This window comes from Piliocolobus tephrosceles, chromosome 13 (genome assembly GCF_002776525.5).
Source record: "Piliocolobus tephrosceles isolate RC106 chromosome 13, ASM277652v3, whole genome shotgun sequence".
Taxonomy (NCBI): Eukaryota; Metazoa; Chordata; class Mammalia; order Primates; family Cercopithecidae; genus Piliocolobus; species Piliocolobus tephrosceles.
In genome coordinates this window covers 68,937,605-68,954,430 of record NC_045446.1, presented here as the reverse complement: position 1 = coordinate 68,954,430, position 16,826 = coordinate 68,937,605, and the positions used below count along the sequence as shown (strand labels likewise).

The 16,826-nt window shown below is 42.6% G+C and overlaps 1 protein-coding gene across 1 annotated transcript in view; it reads left to right on the top strand.

Moving 5' to 3' along the window:
- Positions 1-16,826, top strand: part of TENM4 (teneurin transmembrane protein 4) — an 800,850-nt gene that overhangs the window by 675,709 nt on the left and 108,315 nt on the right. Inside the window, exons 17-18 of the mRNA XM_026446989.2 lie at positions 5,728-5,754; positions 13,457-13,603. Coding sequence (XP_026302774.1) covers positions 5,728-5,754; positions 13,457-13,603 — 174 coding nt within the window. The remainder of the gene's footprint in view (positions 1-5,727; positions 5,755-13,456; positions 13,604-16,826) is intronic.

Genomic DNA, 16,826 nt, shown 5'->3' with positions numbered 1-16,826 from the left:
CCTTGTCTAATTTTCCTGCATGGTAACCTTCTCTCTGTGGGTCTCTGCCTGTGGCCAGCTGCATCCCCACGAGAAACTCAACACCCTCGTGCTGAAGGAACACTTCAATAACCCTGTAGGATATAAGGGAAGGGGGAGGGGAAGCAAAGTAGAGAAACAACGGTGCCATCCTTTTCTTGTTGAAATAGAAATGAGAAGGGGAAGTCCATTTTTAGTCTTTCATGATAACGAGAAGCATTTCCTTGTTTCCAGAGAACTTTACTCCCTGTAAGAGTCATTTAGGAAAAGAAAAACACTGCTGATGTGAACAGTTAGAAATTCAAAGTGTTAAATTTTCTCTTGTTATCAGATTTCATTACTATACAATAGGTCATTATCGTGCAGCTAGCTCCTGGCTGCAATTGTTACTTCCCATACCAGAGAAAGAGCTGGTATCCACGACGCTGATTTAGAGACCTCTAGGCAGTGGAAGCAAAAAAAGAGGGTCTATTTATTTACATACTGCCGCCCTGCATACACAGGAAGGAATGGCTTGATTACCTTACAGCAGGAATACAGAATTTAAAGAACAAGACAAATCTAGGCCCCATATGGCCAAGTCCCCAGTGTTAAGAACCTTTTTACCCCAGTGACATTTCCCAGAGCAGACTATTATCGTAGGAATTAAATATCTTCTTTTGGAGCCTTTGGCTCACCTTATCTTTCATGGAAGCTACTTGATTCTTCTCAAGAGAGGTTGGTTTTCAGAATAAAAGGGAATTTGACAGTGGCATCCTCTTCAATGACAGTATTTTTGTCAAACAGCAAAAATATTTCACATTCAATCCTAATTCCTTATGTTAGGAATCACCTGTCTCTTTGCATCTTAAAGAAGGGTCTTTGGTAAAAGCACCAGGGCCAGACCACGCAGTTGCCTGAGGCTTCATTTCTCTGTCCCTGAATCACAGAATGGAATGGCTGGAGGAGGTCCCCAAGGGTGACAGAATTTCAGCCCCCTCCTCCACTGCCCACAGAACTGCACACCCATCAGCCCAAAAGTGAGTCACCTGCTCCTGAAAATATCTGGTGAAGAAAGAGGGATGCTTCATTTTTACTGTTACTTACATGACACTAATACTCCCACTTGCGTATATGAAACCCAGTTTTCCTAGTCCAGAAGAAGTTAAGGTAAGATGGATTGATTTGAATCTGTTTCTCAAGTATATGATTGACAGAGAGTCACCAAACGCATATTTTTTGGTTCTTTTCAGGGAGTTTTTTGGATTCCTGAAGTCTGGGGCTTGACCTCTGATTTCCTTTGAGAAAGCTGAAAATCATGGTTAAATTTAACAAGGTGTTTAATTTTTTTCCTATTTCTTTGAAAACACTACTAACATTTTGGATCAATTCTATGATGGTTTTTCTATTCACCTCAGTGCCCCTTGTCTCTAAAGTCTGAAAACACCTGTAGAAAATGACAGCTTCTGATTACATTAATAAAATTCCAGCCTTGACTCCAAAGCTGTGATTGTTCAAGATACCAGATATACAGAATTATTTACCAGACTTCAGGAGAGCTGTCCAATCCTAGAAATCCTGATTTTTAAACAAAACTTCCTCTGGGGGTAAAGGTCAAAATGATACCCTGAAGATACAATTACTTGAGTGAGCAAAACCAGACTTCCCAATGGAGAGAAATTATAAAGAAAAGCCACAAAATCTTCCGTGCTTTGTCCACTTTTTTTTTTTTTTAAGAGTCTCACTCTGTTGCCCACGCTAGAGTGCAGTGGCACCATCTCGACTCACTGAAACTTCCGCCTCCCAGGTTCAAGCAGTTTTTCTGCCTCAGCCTCCCGAGTAGGTGGGACTACAGGTGTGCACTACCACACCAGCTAATTTTTGTTTTTTGTTTTTTTGTTTTTTTGAGATGGTGTTTCACTCTTGTTGCCCAGGCTGAAGTGCAATGGTGTGATCTCGGCTCACCACAACCTCCACCTCCCAGGTTCAAGTGATTCTCCTGCCTCAGTCTCCTGAGTAGCTGGGATCGCAGGCGCCACCACCACACCGGCTAATTTTGTAGTTTTAGTGGAGGCGGAGTGTCTCCATGTTGGTCAGGCTGGTCTCAAACTCCTGACCTCAGGTGATCCACCTGCCTCGGCCTCCCAAAGTGCTGGGATTACAGGCATGAGCCACCACACCTGGCCCTTTGTCCACTTCTGCCTGATAGCTCTCAGATTTCTTTTTCATAATCGGAAAATCCTTAACCAAGAGCCCACAAATCACTCATGAGTTATAGGCCACTGTGATAATGCTATGATTATCCCTTCAGAAAGCATTCACTTACAACAGGACCTGTGGTTTGACAGGAAAGATGCTGACAAGGAGAGAGAGAAAATGTACAGGGATCTACCTCAAGTTATCAGAGCACAAGTTTGATTTGCTAATGATCCTGGGAGACTTCAGCCCACATGTGGTGGGGTGGGAACCTGGCTTTGAATTTCTCTCATTGTGGGTGTCACTGACCACTTATCCAAAGACAGAAGAGCACTAATGTATCCAAGAGCTTAGCAAGAACATCTCTTTGGAGGTTTGTCATCCATCTGAAAGAAGCTCAGATGACTAGAACCGCCAACCCATCACCTGCTGTAGTGATCCTTGATTCTTGTGGCCCAACATGTACCAACAATGCAGCTGTTCGAGTTGCCCTGAGGCTCCTGGAGAGTAAGAATGAAAAGCCTCTTGCCATGTTCTCCATAACTTTGGATAGGGAGCCCCTGAAGACTTTAAAGATTATCCTAAGAGAAACTTTTGGAAACCTCTTTTGGTAGAGGCAAATCAAGGAAAGAAGTTTTTATGTTGGTGATCAGAGAAAGGCCAAAGAGACCTAAGACCACACAGACCAACTGCATGCCAAAAGCTCAGTCTGTAGCATAAATAGCTATAGTACCATTATTATCTCTAGCTTTTCACATAGAGATAGGAGCATAGTAGGAGTATGAGAAACATTTGTGCAAATGCCAAAGAAACAGCGTGGCCCAAGAGGAAAGATGACTACTGCCATCATCTTTATCCTGAAGTTCTGAAGAGAAAGATGCAGGAATTGATGAAGTCCTGAATCCACCTTTCATAATGCAAAGTTTGCATCATCTTTTCTAAAAGTCGGTACTTTAAAATCATGAATTTTTAAACAATTGTACTCAAGAGCATATGCGCCAAGGTTTTCAAACAATAAAAGCAACCACAGTATGGACTTCTGCATATGCCTTTTATAAATAAATGGCAGTAAAGTTCAAGGACTCATTTGTCACTCCCATTTTCAATAGCCACAGACAAGGAAGCTCCGTTCCATTCCCGGAAAACTCATGGACTGGTAGTAACTGGCCGTTACCAGCTTTTGGATTCACAGTGTGGCTTGGGGGCTCTTTGTAGCAAAGGAATCCCTTTTGATTTGCGGAGTCAGGATTTGAAGTTTTGAATGTCTACTCTTGTCTCCTGAAAACTCGCAGTGATGATGGTAACCTGAGCCTGCCTCCATCATTTCCACTGACTTCCTTTCCTACCTGTGGGCTAGGGAAATAGTAAGAATTTTTAAATTTATCAAAAACATATTTTCACTTAATAGCATGGTTACCTGGTTCTTGAAAATGGCGTTAGAAGAGAGAGAGAACTCTCTAAGTCAGCCACTGGCCCTGGGGAGATTATCCTATAGAGATTATCCTATAGAGCTTCACTCACCACCAGAACTATGATACCACCATTAAGTTTGGAGACAATCAAGAAAGTTTTTTCATCAGAGAACTCCCTCACAGTGGATGCTATGACCACTTGGATCCCAGTGATGGTGTCTCATCCAGCCTAGCCATCCCTGGGAAAAAAATCTAGGCTCACTACACCTCTTCTATAACTGGATTCAGAGTTATTACAAGAACTATAATTAGGACCCTCCAAAAAATTCTGCAGATGTGAAAGCTAACAAAAACCACAAAAGCCAGGTGATTCCATGTATTCATGCTCTTTGATAGCATATCCTGGGAGATGAGATATAAGACATTTTAGACCACTTTGCAAAATTAGATAAATTAGCTTGACTAAGACTAAAGTGACAGAAGAGCCAAGAATCAAGAAAGCTTTCCCTTTAGCCAGAGATATTTCCTAGGCCATTTTTTGTGTGGGCTATTCCCATTTTTCATTGTTTGGCATTCCATAGCTTTGTTTACTCATCCCTGCTTAACAAGTACTCCCTTTCATGCTCCCATCTTATATCCTGCATCTCATGGACTCCACAACATCTATAAGAATGAAAAAAGGCATGTATCCTCACTTAAAATTTCCTCTTCCCAATTTTCCACTTGGCTGTGCAGGCTCCAGAAGTGTATTTCATCTTGAACCAGAGACCACATGGATACCTGAACTAAGAACACAGCCTCTTATCCACTAGTCTTTGAGGCTAATATATATTGATGAACAACAATATCTGTTCTATCCAGAGAATTAAAAATATATATAATTTATGTTTTTATATGAAGAGAGTAAGAATGTTTAAAGAACCCTAGGGATTTCTGATAAGGCCACACCGTTGCAGTCCAGTCCTGTCAGATGGACTTTTGATTCATGTGTGAAATTCAGCTGAGGCTGGAGTGCAGCCTGGCTGAAGGCATCAGATCCTTCAGGAGACTGCCCAGCTACCCGGCCTTTGCACAACACACTAGGGAGAGGTGTGGAGAGATAAGGAAAGAGAAGCTCCTCGAAGGGCTATAACTACAGCCTATGTAGGGCAGGTGAAATGGTATTAGTGATTCATGCAGGGAATTTAAGAGGCCTGCCCTGCTCTAAACACACAGCCAGACACCCATATATATGCACAGTGGGGTTTATTTCAGAGCAACCTTTGATACCCATCTTCAAATAAGCAAAACTTTAGAAGACCGAAGAATTCAAGGCTTGGACATAACCCTTCCACTGGAAAACAAAGCACACATCATTCTTTCTTTAGGGTTAATAAGCACTGAGAAATGCTCAGATTTTCTTTGCTTTGTCTTGTTTTTCACAGTGACATCCATTGACCTGCACCTCATAGTCTGTGTAAGATGCACAAAGGAGGGATGCATCTTACTTAGAACACTAAGCATTCTGCATTCAAGCATATGTGGGCACATGTGTACATGAAAAATTCAAGAATGGCAAACAGATAATCCAGCAGTATATTTGATCAAAGACTCAACCCCCTTCACTAGTGCATATCAGAGATTATCCAAATTTTGCATATTTCTAATTTCCAACTTCTTGGAAATGCCTCTGCCCAGATGAGGTACCATTTCTTCTTGGTATGGCTGCTTCACCTGTAGGGAAGTTGGATGCTGCTCTGAGTAGTCAAAGGGACAGGCTCTAGTTTTCTGTAAAGCCAGACAAAGCTGGCAGAGCAGGAGTGTGGCCACTTTTGCAGCTTCCCATCCTTCTTTGTCTGTTTTCCTTATTCATATGTCTTCTTGTTTCTATGATCACCTTTCCAAATGCCTGGATCACAGAATGAGTTGAAGTTCCTTTTGGCCATCCCTGGAGAATGCTTGCTCTCCCTCCTCCTCTCTCGTGTCGTCCTATCTTTGGTTTTATTTTCCCCACCGTGGCATAGGCCTGTCCCAAACGTGGGGCACAATCCCTTTGTCTCTTTAGCATCTGGCATGGTTATGTGACAGGCGATATTGCACTTACTCGATCCTACCTTAAATGTCCTGTCTTTTATCTCCCTAGCTCACTATCTGGATAGGGTAGTTAAAGGTATGGTCTTCCTTCCTCTATTTTCCTGTTGTTTTTGTGTGTGTGTTTGTGTCTGAGCATAAAGAAGTGTGTATATAAAAATGTATATACACTGCATAAGCATGATGTCTGGATGCTACTGCATCCCCAGTTTTGTCGCAACATCCATTGCCCAAAGGGGATGGGTTTTCGGTCACAAGGTGGTTGATATACCTGGAGTGTCACAGATGCTTAGATATGTTTGTAACAATACCATTGTACTTTTGTTTTTCCCTCCCCCCTGCCCCATGTACATACACCCTTCACTCTTTCCACCCCATCTCATGTCACCCTGCCCATCTGTTATGGCACCTGGTCCACCAGAATTAAGATGCTGGCAACCAGAGTGGGTGGCCTGGGAGAGGAAGACACCCAAGAGCAAGTTAAGAAATTTTTTTTTTTTTTTTTTTTTGAGACGGAGTCTTGCTCTGTCGCCCAGGCTGGAGTACAGTGGCCGGATCTCAGTTCACTGCAAGCTCCGCCTCCCGGGTTCACGCCATTCTCCTGCCTCAGCCTCCCGAGTAGCTGGGACTACAGGCGCCGCCACGTCGCCCGGCTAGTTTTTTGTAGTTTTTGGTAGAGACGGGGTTTCACCGTGTTAGCCAGAATGGTCTCGATCTCCTGACCTCGTGATCCGCCCGTCTCGGCCTCCCAAAGTGCTGGGATTACAGGCAAGAAATTTTAAGGACTACTTTGTAGTACTATTGTGTTCATTCATCAACAAGCATCTATGGAGCACCCACTGTGTACTAGGCACCTGTGCCAGGGTCTGGAGACAAGGGGACAAACAGACCCCCGACTCAGGGAGCAGATGGTCTGTTTGTTTATTTGTTTTCCTTTTCAGAGAAGGCCTGACTTTGGTAAGTTTTGTCTTTGAAGAGTATTCCCTAAAGGCAAAGTAACTCCTTCCATTTTAAACATTTACATTAGTTAGGTGGTACCTGATTTTCCAAATTGGCCACATTGCTCTAAGAATAAGTCTCAGAATAATCAGACATGTGTGCTCTTAAAACACTCTAAGCTCCTTGAGGAGAAATACCATGTCATTTTCATCTTTTTGTTCTCAGGCCCTAACACAGCACCTGGTACAAAATATGTACTCAGCAGATAGGGACACATATTGTAGAGTCAGACTGCTTGGGTTTGAATCCCAGCTTCAACTGAAACTCAGTGAACTAAGTGACCTTGGACAAGTGATTTAACTTATCTTGCTAACAGGACCCACCTCATAAGGGTGGTATGAGGATTAAGTGAAGTAATGAATACAAAGTGCTTAGTATATAGGCAGGAATTATGCTCAATAAGTGTGAATTATACTGCTTTATTCATCATATACTTGTTGTCATCCTTAATTTGAAGAAGGACTTCATTAGCTAGATTAATTTTTGAAACCGTAAAGGAAAATGCTAAATTGGCTTTTAATAAGAGATAGCAACAGCTGTTTTAAAACTTATGGAAAGGGTTTTGGGGAAACATAACTGACTAAATGCTTTTCAGCTGGGACAGCTTTGCCAACTACAGCAAAGGTGTTGCATAGGATCCATCAGATGGAGGAGGAGCAAGGGTCTTCATATTTCATGTGCTAGTCCTCAACTGAGAATAAAATCATTCCAGCAAGAAAGAGTAGTACCTCTGAGCCTCTTTAAAACAGGCATTTCACAATTTTCGTTAGCAGAGGACTCTTCAGGGTGGGCTAAATTTTATCATGTTACCATCTATTTGATGGAACATTTTCCTACTATGTGAAGTTTTTTCACATCCATGAGTCTTAGGTGAGTCATGTGATTTTTTTAAGGGAATAGATATAATGATACCCGTTTGACTGAAAAAGGAAACCGAAGTTGAGAAGTTGAGTGGGTCATCCTGGCTCACACTTCTCATAAGTAGCAGGACCAGGACTCTGCATTTCCTGGCTTTATCCATGTTTCAACATTCTATCTTCTGTCACCTTAAGTCACCAAGAATGTCCATAATTTCCAATATATTTTCCTCCACACCACATCTTCCAAACTGGCACCCTCACTGGGAAGTGGCCTGTATTCTTTCTCAAATCACCTGCTCTGATCTTTAGTTCAGAAAATATCATCACCTGAACTTTAGTTGGATTAGGTCAATGAATCATAACTTGTTTTAAAAGGCAAATGTTTCTTGGCAAAATCTAGGTCTGACCCAAGCACTCATCTGGCTGATATTTTGGTATAATGGATACTAATTCTAAAAAAATAATTCAGAGATCTGTCTCATGGAAGCTCAGGTCTTGTCAGAGTAGAGTATTTTACTGTTCAAAGATGGGCAAGATTTTGTTCATTGTTTCCCAGTTGCTTTGATAGAGACTAAAGAAATAATGTTTACTCAACAAATCTGCTGAACTCCTAAGTGCTAGGAAATAGGAATACCACACAACAGATATGGTCCCTGCTCTCAAGGTGCCTGCAGTCTAGCAGAGAAGACACTAAAACAAATAATTCCAACAAAGTGTGATGAGAGTTATGACAGGGGAAGTCCAAAGGCCACCACTTAGCAAGTAGCCACCCCACTAACTTAGGTTGTTGGGGCCTTATAGATTGTGGAATTTAACATAAGGGTATAAGAAAGCATCTGAAGGTTTTTAAAAGCAAGATGATAACTAGATCACATTTGTGATTTGGAAGATCAGTCTGGCGCTATTGTGAAAGGAGAATTGAGGGGGGCCTATTGAGAACAAGAAGACCGATTAGCAGACTATTGCTGTCATCTAGGTAAGAGATGATGATGGCTTTGTCTAGGGAAGTGAATATGGAGAGAGAAAAAAGTATAAGAGGACCAGTAAGAGAAACATAAAGAAATGGGCCATTTGATATATGATAAGTGTATTGCATAGCATCCATGCCACTTAACTAAAAAATAAATACCTTCAAGGATTCTGAAAGTCTTCTAATCATACCTGGTGCTAGCTGCAAGGGGGACTTCTTCATAGGCCTGAGCAGGAGATTGAAGATAAAGTGGTTCTTTATAATTCAAAGGGCATCATTTCTTTTGAAGAGCTTTGTTAGCCCTTCTCTAAACTTTAAAATTACATTATTTTGACTCTAGCAAATGCCTGGTGTGAGTCTTTCCAGAAGGGATTATTAATGTCACGTGGGCTCTCTGAATTATTGATGAGTTTCAGGGTTTGTGGAATTAGCCTCAGCGGGTAAGGATGGACATATTGCTTTAAGAAAGTCAGCAAGTCATCCTGGAGGAGGCTTCATAATGCTGGCTATTAGGGGTGTGATTATCCCAGAAGCAAATGGCTGGATGAAAGCAAACCTTGTTCCACCCACAGGTACTCACAGTCCCTCTGAAACTTAGAGGATAGTGCAGATCTTTAGAGTATCACTTGGTCCATTTGAAGAAATTGACTGTGGATTTCCACATTTGTGATTCTCTGTGATTCCACATCTGGAGTTAACCCTCCCTGAGAACACCTGCTCCACATCTTCCGAACTGGCACCTCAGTGATTCATTGACCTAATCCCACTAAAGGTCTGGCGATGGTATTTTCAGACAGCCTCAGAGCAGCATGGACTATGTGCCTAAGATGCCATGTGCCCACAGGAGTTCACTAGAGCAGGGCTTCCCTGAGGGTGTTCTATGGAATGGAATATCACACAGGTTACTGGGTGGGGGAAAGAGTTCTGAAGTCAAATTGGAAAATGCAGTAGTAATGAAATAAGCAGCTTTCTTTGTTCTAAGACTTCTTGGAGCCTTTAATATATTGATATTCAGTGTGACTTTCTACAATAAGAGTATAGAATGCAACGTTTTCCAAGCTTATTTGACTGCAGAAGCTTGTTCTTGAAGACCTCATAGAACTACTATTTCACAAGGTTCACTTTGAGAAGTATGGTTTGTGATTATAAGACCTATTTTAAACCCTTCCTGGAACAAAGTATGGTATAAATAAAGAGAATATAAAAAATTTTAGGGCAGATGATATATCTCATCTCTGTGAATTAACACAAAGTCCAGTATCTGCCAGGTACTGAGTAAAGTTGGTTGAATTTAAGAACAGAATCAACTAACTTGAAATTGTTTTGACCTTCTCTATTGGGTCAGTTATGCCGGAAGGACCTAGTGGATCATCTCATCCAAATCCTTATCTTATAAATGGGGAAATTGAGACCCAAAGAGAGAAAGTAACTTTCCCAACTCCCCCCATATTAGGCCAGAACCCAGGTCTCTTGTCCCTCTCATTGATTCATTTTAACAAATATATATTGAGTGTCTGCTATATGCAGTACATTCTAATGGAAGAAGTAAGACAATGAAACTAATTGCAGAATTGATCATTTAAGTATCCTGGGGACTGTTGCTGTTGAGAGAAGTACAGTATGCTAGGAAAGCATGAATGGTGGCCTGCACTGGGACTCACAGCCCTGAACCCATCGTGCCACCTCTCACTGCACTGCATGTTCATGGTGCCATGAGACAAGCCCAGTGCTTGTCTTGATTGTTTTTGGCAAGGATTTATTTATGAGGACCATAGCTTTTGACCTAAACATTATACGACTTGGGCTGGCAAAGCGTTATTTTCTTGTTTATGAATTTCTTAGTGAAGTTATACAAACTTAAAACAAGTAAATCCAATAATAATAATAATAACAGCTCTCATTTATTGAATGCCTATGTATGTTACCCACTGTGATAAATAATTGGTATATGTTATCTCATTTCATACTCTCAAGTACTCTTAGAATCAGGTATTATCTCCATTTTACAGATGAGAAAACTGAAGCTTAGAGTTAAATAATTTGCCAGTTATAACATAGGTAGTAAGTAAAATGATGGTGCTAGGATTTGAACTGAGGCTGATCCACCTCCAAAGTCCTCGCTCTATTACGACACATGGCTTTTATTAAAAATTCAGGGTTAAATGGTGTAAAATTGGATCTGCCCTAGAAAATCAGGATCTGAATATTTTTAACAAAAATTTACTTATTTTAGAAATCTATATAAAGTGCCTAGCACAGTGGCCAGCTCTAGTAGACCCTCAGTATGTGGCAGCTGTCTTTGTCTCACCATCCTGAAGCATCTAAACCAGAGGTTGGCAAATTACAGCCCACAGACCAAATCGGGCCCATCACTTATTTTTGTAAATCAAGTTAGTTGGAGCACAGCCATGCTTATTCATTTAAAAATGGCTGCTTTCAAGCTATAATGGCAGAGTTGAGTAATTGCAAGAGACCATATGGCTCACAAGCCTAAACTATGTATTCTTCTGGGTCTTTACAGAACAAGTTTGCTGACTCTGATCTAGATAACTGCCTCAGTTTCCTATTTTGCCTTTCTGTGAGCCCCACCTGAGGTTATGGGTACAACATATGATATTATATGCCCTCTGCCCAAAATAGAGAGAAGGTAAAGGTGAGTAGAAGATTCAGATATTATGTTTGAGCTGTATGCCAGGCTTTGTGCATCATGCATACCTTGTTTAACCCCCCCAACAACCACAGTTTATAAGTAAAAAGACTGAGGCTCAAAGAAATTCAATAACGTGCCTGAGTCACACAGCCACTGAGTGGTACAGCCAAACTCTGATATGCCTCTCAAGCTTGTGCTCTTATGCAAGAGATACTCTTTGTCTCTTATAAGAGGCTTTATCTTACAGCAAAAGAAAGCAGTCAGCTACCATTCTTAAAGATCAGACCCTACTTCCTCCATGACTAATTCCAAATACAAACGCGGCTTAATTGAAAACAAGTCCCAGCTGGACTGACAAACGTTGACATGAGACTAATTGAGGAAAAGAGAAAACTGTGATTGTTTAGATCACTAAAGGTGGCTGATGTTAGCAACTGAGTCAGAGTGCCTGGCTAGCCACCTGTGTGTCACAGCTCTGCTCCTGGGGCTCACTTTTAAAACTTCTTTCTCAATCACTTTTTGGGGTGGCCATGCTGGTAGCCTCCCATCTTTCCCAGCAGGCTCCTGCTATACAGAAACCCATAGTCTGCAAACACTTCTGGAGGAATCCCTCCTAGGCTGGAGTATACAACTGGTACATGTTTCTTCCTTTGAATGGAAAACACAGTGGCCAGATTCATGGGTTGTTGTGATGAACATCTCAAGTGGAAATAAACATGTTATTTTCTTTTACTTTGGAATAACGGTCAACTATCAAAAGTCCTTGAAACACTCAAGTTTTAGATTCTGATTGATCAGCCATTTAGTGAGCGGCTACCTTGGCCCAGATCTTGTCCTGGGCAGCCACTTTCACATTTGTTGTCCCATTTAAGAATAATGAGTCAATTTCCCATTACTTCACGGCAGAAGATTCAGTTTGTAGCCATATTTGGAGCACTTTGCTGCTCATAATAACAAAACAAATGAAGCTTTATAGCTGACACAGTGCTTTCACATCCATACCTCTCCCAAGACTGAGCAGACGCAGAGAAGAGATGGAAGCCTTGCCAGTGACAGGGTGGTTTTTGATAGCCCCTTGGAGAAGGGGGTTGGCAGGATTGTTAATATAAGGACTTGAGTGAAAACCAAGTGGCACAATAGAAGCTGAAGTGAACCATGTAACTTAACATATTCTCAACATAGATTTCTGAGCCACGAACTTGGAGAGGTTTAAAGATGTGGCAATCAAAAAACCTGCAAATCTACTTTAATAGTATTTTTTTAAACTTCCCCACTTTATAATATGGTCCAAGCAGAACCAACACAACATCTAAATATTGCCTGACCGTTCTTGATCAAATCATCTACAGCCCTCTCAGATGGCCACACCTGTGTTAAGTTCCCACCATATTTTGTACATCTCCTTTAGGGCATTTAGCAGTGAAATTTTTTGCCTATATAAATTTGTCTCCTTTGATAGGCTTTATGCCCCTCATGAATAAGAATAGGTCTTATTCATTTCTGTACCTCCAGTGCTAGCCCAAAGAAGATGCTTAATAAATGACAGACAGGCAGGCAGATGAGCATATGAGCGTAATGAGAGCAGAGCAGCCTGGCTGTACCTGCGTTGCACTCACAGACAGCCCTAGTTAGTGTTTCACAATGGCCATCACAGCTCCTCTGGGTGCAGGGCCTTTTCTAAGTGTAGCTGTAGACAAGATGGTAAGAAAAAGCCCCAAGCCCTCTTCCTCAAAGCAAAGACAGTTGTTTAGGAGAAAATAAGACAAAATAAATGAAGCCTAGGGTCCAATAAAATTGACCTACTATAAGAGTTGGAAAAAATAACGCCCTTTAGAATGATACCCAGAAGTGCTGAAGGAAGCGAGGAATAAACACAAAGGTGTTTCCTTTGTGCTAAACAGCTGCCAGAGATAAGAGGAACACATGAGAATGAATAAGAAGCAAGGATCAGGCAAAAAGTTCTATTGGTTAGATTCTGACAGGCCGACATCCACTGACTCCAGCTCCAGAATCCCGGTCACTTTTGAAAGAAGGGCTTTTAGATACAGAAGGTGTGGGTTTCAACCCTGTCCCTGCCACTTCTGACTGTGCGACCTTGGCAAGTCCTTTCACCTCTCTGAGCCTCAGTTGCCTTCTCTGTAAAGTGGCCATTCCTAGTGATACCTGCCTCCCTGGGCTGCTGTGGGCATTCGTGTGCTGATGGATATGAAGGCATTTTGCAAGTTGGCAGGTAGCGTGTGAGTGTGTGTGATGGCGGTTGACTCTGGGTGATCAGACCTCGACTCTGTACTTTGTCTTTCAGAGGGGTGCCCTGGGTTGTGCAATGGCAACGGCAGATGTACCTTAGACCTGAATGGTTGGCACTGCGTGTGCCAGCTGGGCTGGAGAGGAGCTGGCTGTGACACTTCCATGGAGACTGCCTGCGGTGACAGCAAAGACAACGATGGAGGTAGGGCTCTGGTACCAATGGGCTCCAGGCGGCTCCAGAGGGTGGGAGGCCCAGAGTGGAGAATGGGTATTACTGAGCTAACAGGCCACCAACACACCAGTCATCCAGTCAGGGGGACCTGCGGTGCAAGCAAAAAAACTGCATATGTGGCTTAGGGATGAGTGTGTGTCACAGGTGTTCCATTTGAATCAGTTAAAATTAACTAATGTAAATGAAAGTAATTGATATCCAGCAGCCAGTATAGAGGAGAAGGCATATGGAAGAAAGAGGTTTCTAACTATTCAGCAGTAGGATGAGATGTCTGGCAAAGTTATGGGTCCCCCTCACTGGAGATGGATAAGAAGAGACCATCTAATTCTTTATCACAGAAGCTGCAGAGGGACACTTCTCCAGGGGAGGGAGGTTGAGTTACCTTTGGTCAAGGTCTCTTGTCCTCTGATTCTGGAGGTTACCCTCACTGCACACCAGCAGACACCTTTTGTAATAGAAATGGCTTTTGCTTTGGGTTTTTTTAAAGTGCTAGACAGTCAAAGCCCAAGGAAGGAGGTGCTCATCTTTTAGAACATTCATTAGCTGAGAGTGAAGACCTGAGTTCTAATTCCAGCTCTGGCTTTGACTCCCTGTGCATCCTTACACATGCTGTTTGGTGGCTCTGGGCCTCACTCTCCCTGTTAATAAAATGAGGCAGCTGCAGCTGGCCCATAAGTACCGTTTCAGTCCTTATCTTAGTCATAGAATTAGCCTTCATTTTTCTGTTGCATTAACTTGGGTAAATACAACCATGATGTGTTCTACTTTCCCACCTGGAAGATACATCAGTCCTTCCTGATTCTCCCACTCGCAGGTGGTTATTAGGAGAATGAAAAGATAAAGATCTGAAAAAAACCAAAACAGTTAACCCTTTCTTCCTAATGATGGCCTAACAGTTGGCTTAGTCCAAACAAGTCTATGTGGCTCCCTAATATTTATACCAAAGGATTTTAATATGTTTCACAGTGTAGGAAATCAATAGGTCAGAAACTCAGCATTCTAACCTTTGGGGATTTTCTATTTAGAGGGATTCTCAAACCCCAAAGCACCATAAGAATTAAAAGGCCAAGTATGTGATATTGTGATTTCTGTGGTCTATTTGCCTTGAGTGGGTTTCAGCAGCCTAGAGAGGGCTGTTTCGGAGCCCTGGTCTTTGAGCCAGGCAGCTTTCAGCCCTTCCGCCTGCTGCCTAAATCCAGGAGGTAATTGGGCCTGATGCACCCAGGCCCGGGCCCAGTGGAGCAATTGCCAACAAGGAGCTTGTGGGGTTGGCCACAGTAGCTAGGCAGAAACAGAAGGTCTATGTTCTCCTGCGATCTTGGAGGGTTGAAATGTTCCTTAATCAATCTGAAACTTGTGGAGTTCATTCATTTTTGTGCTCCATAAATATCCAGAGTTCTTCTTTTAGAATTGGGCCCTATGCTAGGCATAGAGATAAGGAAGTCCTGTCCCTATACGCCAGGACCTCAAATGGGGGAGAAAGACCGAAAATTAAATGCTAATGAACTGTGATAAGTGCTGTTGTAGAGTTATATATTGGTTGTTGTGGGAGTAGGAAAGCATTCTTCAAGAAGGTGACACTTAGATGGGTAGCAGTTTCCTGGAAAGGAAAAGGCTCTCTATTCAGAGACATCATTATGGGCCAAGCCAGGACTAAACAGGGAAGGGCAACAAGCACCCCTGTCTTCAGGCAAGGTAAAGTGCATTTATATTTGCTCTTCATAGGAAAGAGACATCAGCCTACATTATCTGCATGATTTCCTCAGCATTCCCCTTCACTTTGTCTGTATAGGCACAATTCCAGTAACTAATAGTAACACTCATGTAATAGAAGAAAAGGGGAGAGGAGCCACCATTCCCTTCTCATGAGCCAAAAGTCTTGGCCAAAGCCTTCAAACAACTGTTGAACATCTGGGCAGTGAAATAACTGTATATCTTTAGGAAATGTGGGGAAAGGGCGCACCTCTCTCCCTACCAGTATACATACAAGTATAGGTTATAGAACAAGGCTCATTGATTCTCTCCCATGAAATGCAATTCAGGTGTATCCTTTGTTTGCCATACTTCAGAGCCAGCCCTCCTAGCACAAGAATGCACCATTGGTAACATGGGGCATGGGCATACCATAGCCCAAAGCTCACAGCTCTGCGGGGAGAGAGAGGTTCTTCTCATAGGAAATGGGGCTGATCCAGACCCCAGGGGAATAGAGCCTCCTCCAGCTGTTCTGAGAGATGAGCCAGTAGGCAGTGGAAAAGATCAACCAGAAAAATCCCCAATTGTGGGAGAATATGCCACTTGCATTTTTGGAGCATGTTATGGGCTGAAATGAGCTTGCACATAGTTTATTCACTCACTCAACCAATGTTAACCAAGTGTCGACATTGTATCAGACCCTGTCCAGGGTACTGGGGCTTCAGAAATAAATAAGACACAGTCCCTACCCTTGTGAAGGTCACAATCTAGAGGGAGAGAGAAACAGGAAGTAATTGCAATGCAGTGGGACAATTGGCAGGATAAAGGAGCATCCACTCATTCAACTGATATCAGATGGCTGGGTGCCCTGCTGGGAACTGTGATGTGATTTCTGTCCCATGGGACTTTCAGTCCAGTCAGGAAGACATCCCATGGGTCATCATGGTTGGGAATAGAATCAGCTGGGAAGGCCAAATTGTTGAGGGTCTTTGACCTCGGGTTCTCAACTATGAAATAAGGAAACGTCTCACCTCAGGGCGCTCTCAGTTCATTGGGCTATCCACCCATTGCGGGTGCCAAGGGGAAGGTGCCGAGGACCCCTGCTTTGCAGGGTGGCATAGATGAAACAACCTTAGAGAGTGGACTGTAACCAAGTGCCAGGGGTAGTAAGAGTTATCTCCACTGGCCTCTTTATTACTCTGAGCCTTGGCCAAATGGGGGCAGTTTTAGTGGAGGGAGAGAGGAAGAAAGGAGCACATGAGTAAGCCATATTTGCACTGGGCTACTTACAGTTCAGCCAAGCACACCTTTGTAGGGCTCCTGCTACCTACAAGGCACCATGCTCCTTTCCAAGGAGACGTAAAGACCAGTGAACATGGCCCAGTCTTTCTCCCTCAAGAAACTCACAGTCATTTGTAAGAAATTGTCATCCAAATGACTCAGTCTAATGGAAGCAGAATTAAATAAGTGCCTTTATTTCAGCCAAGACAGGATATACAGC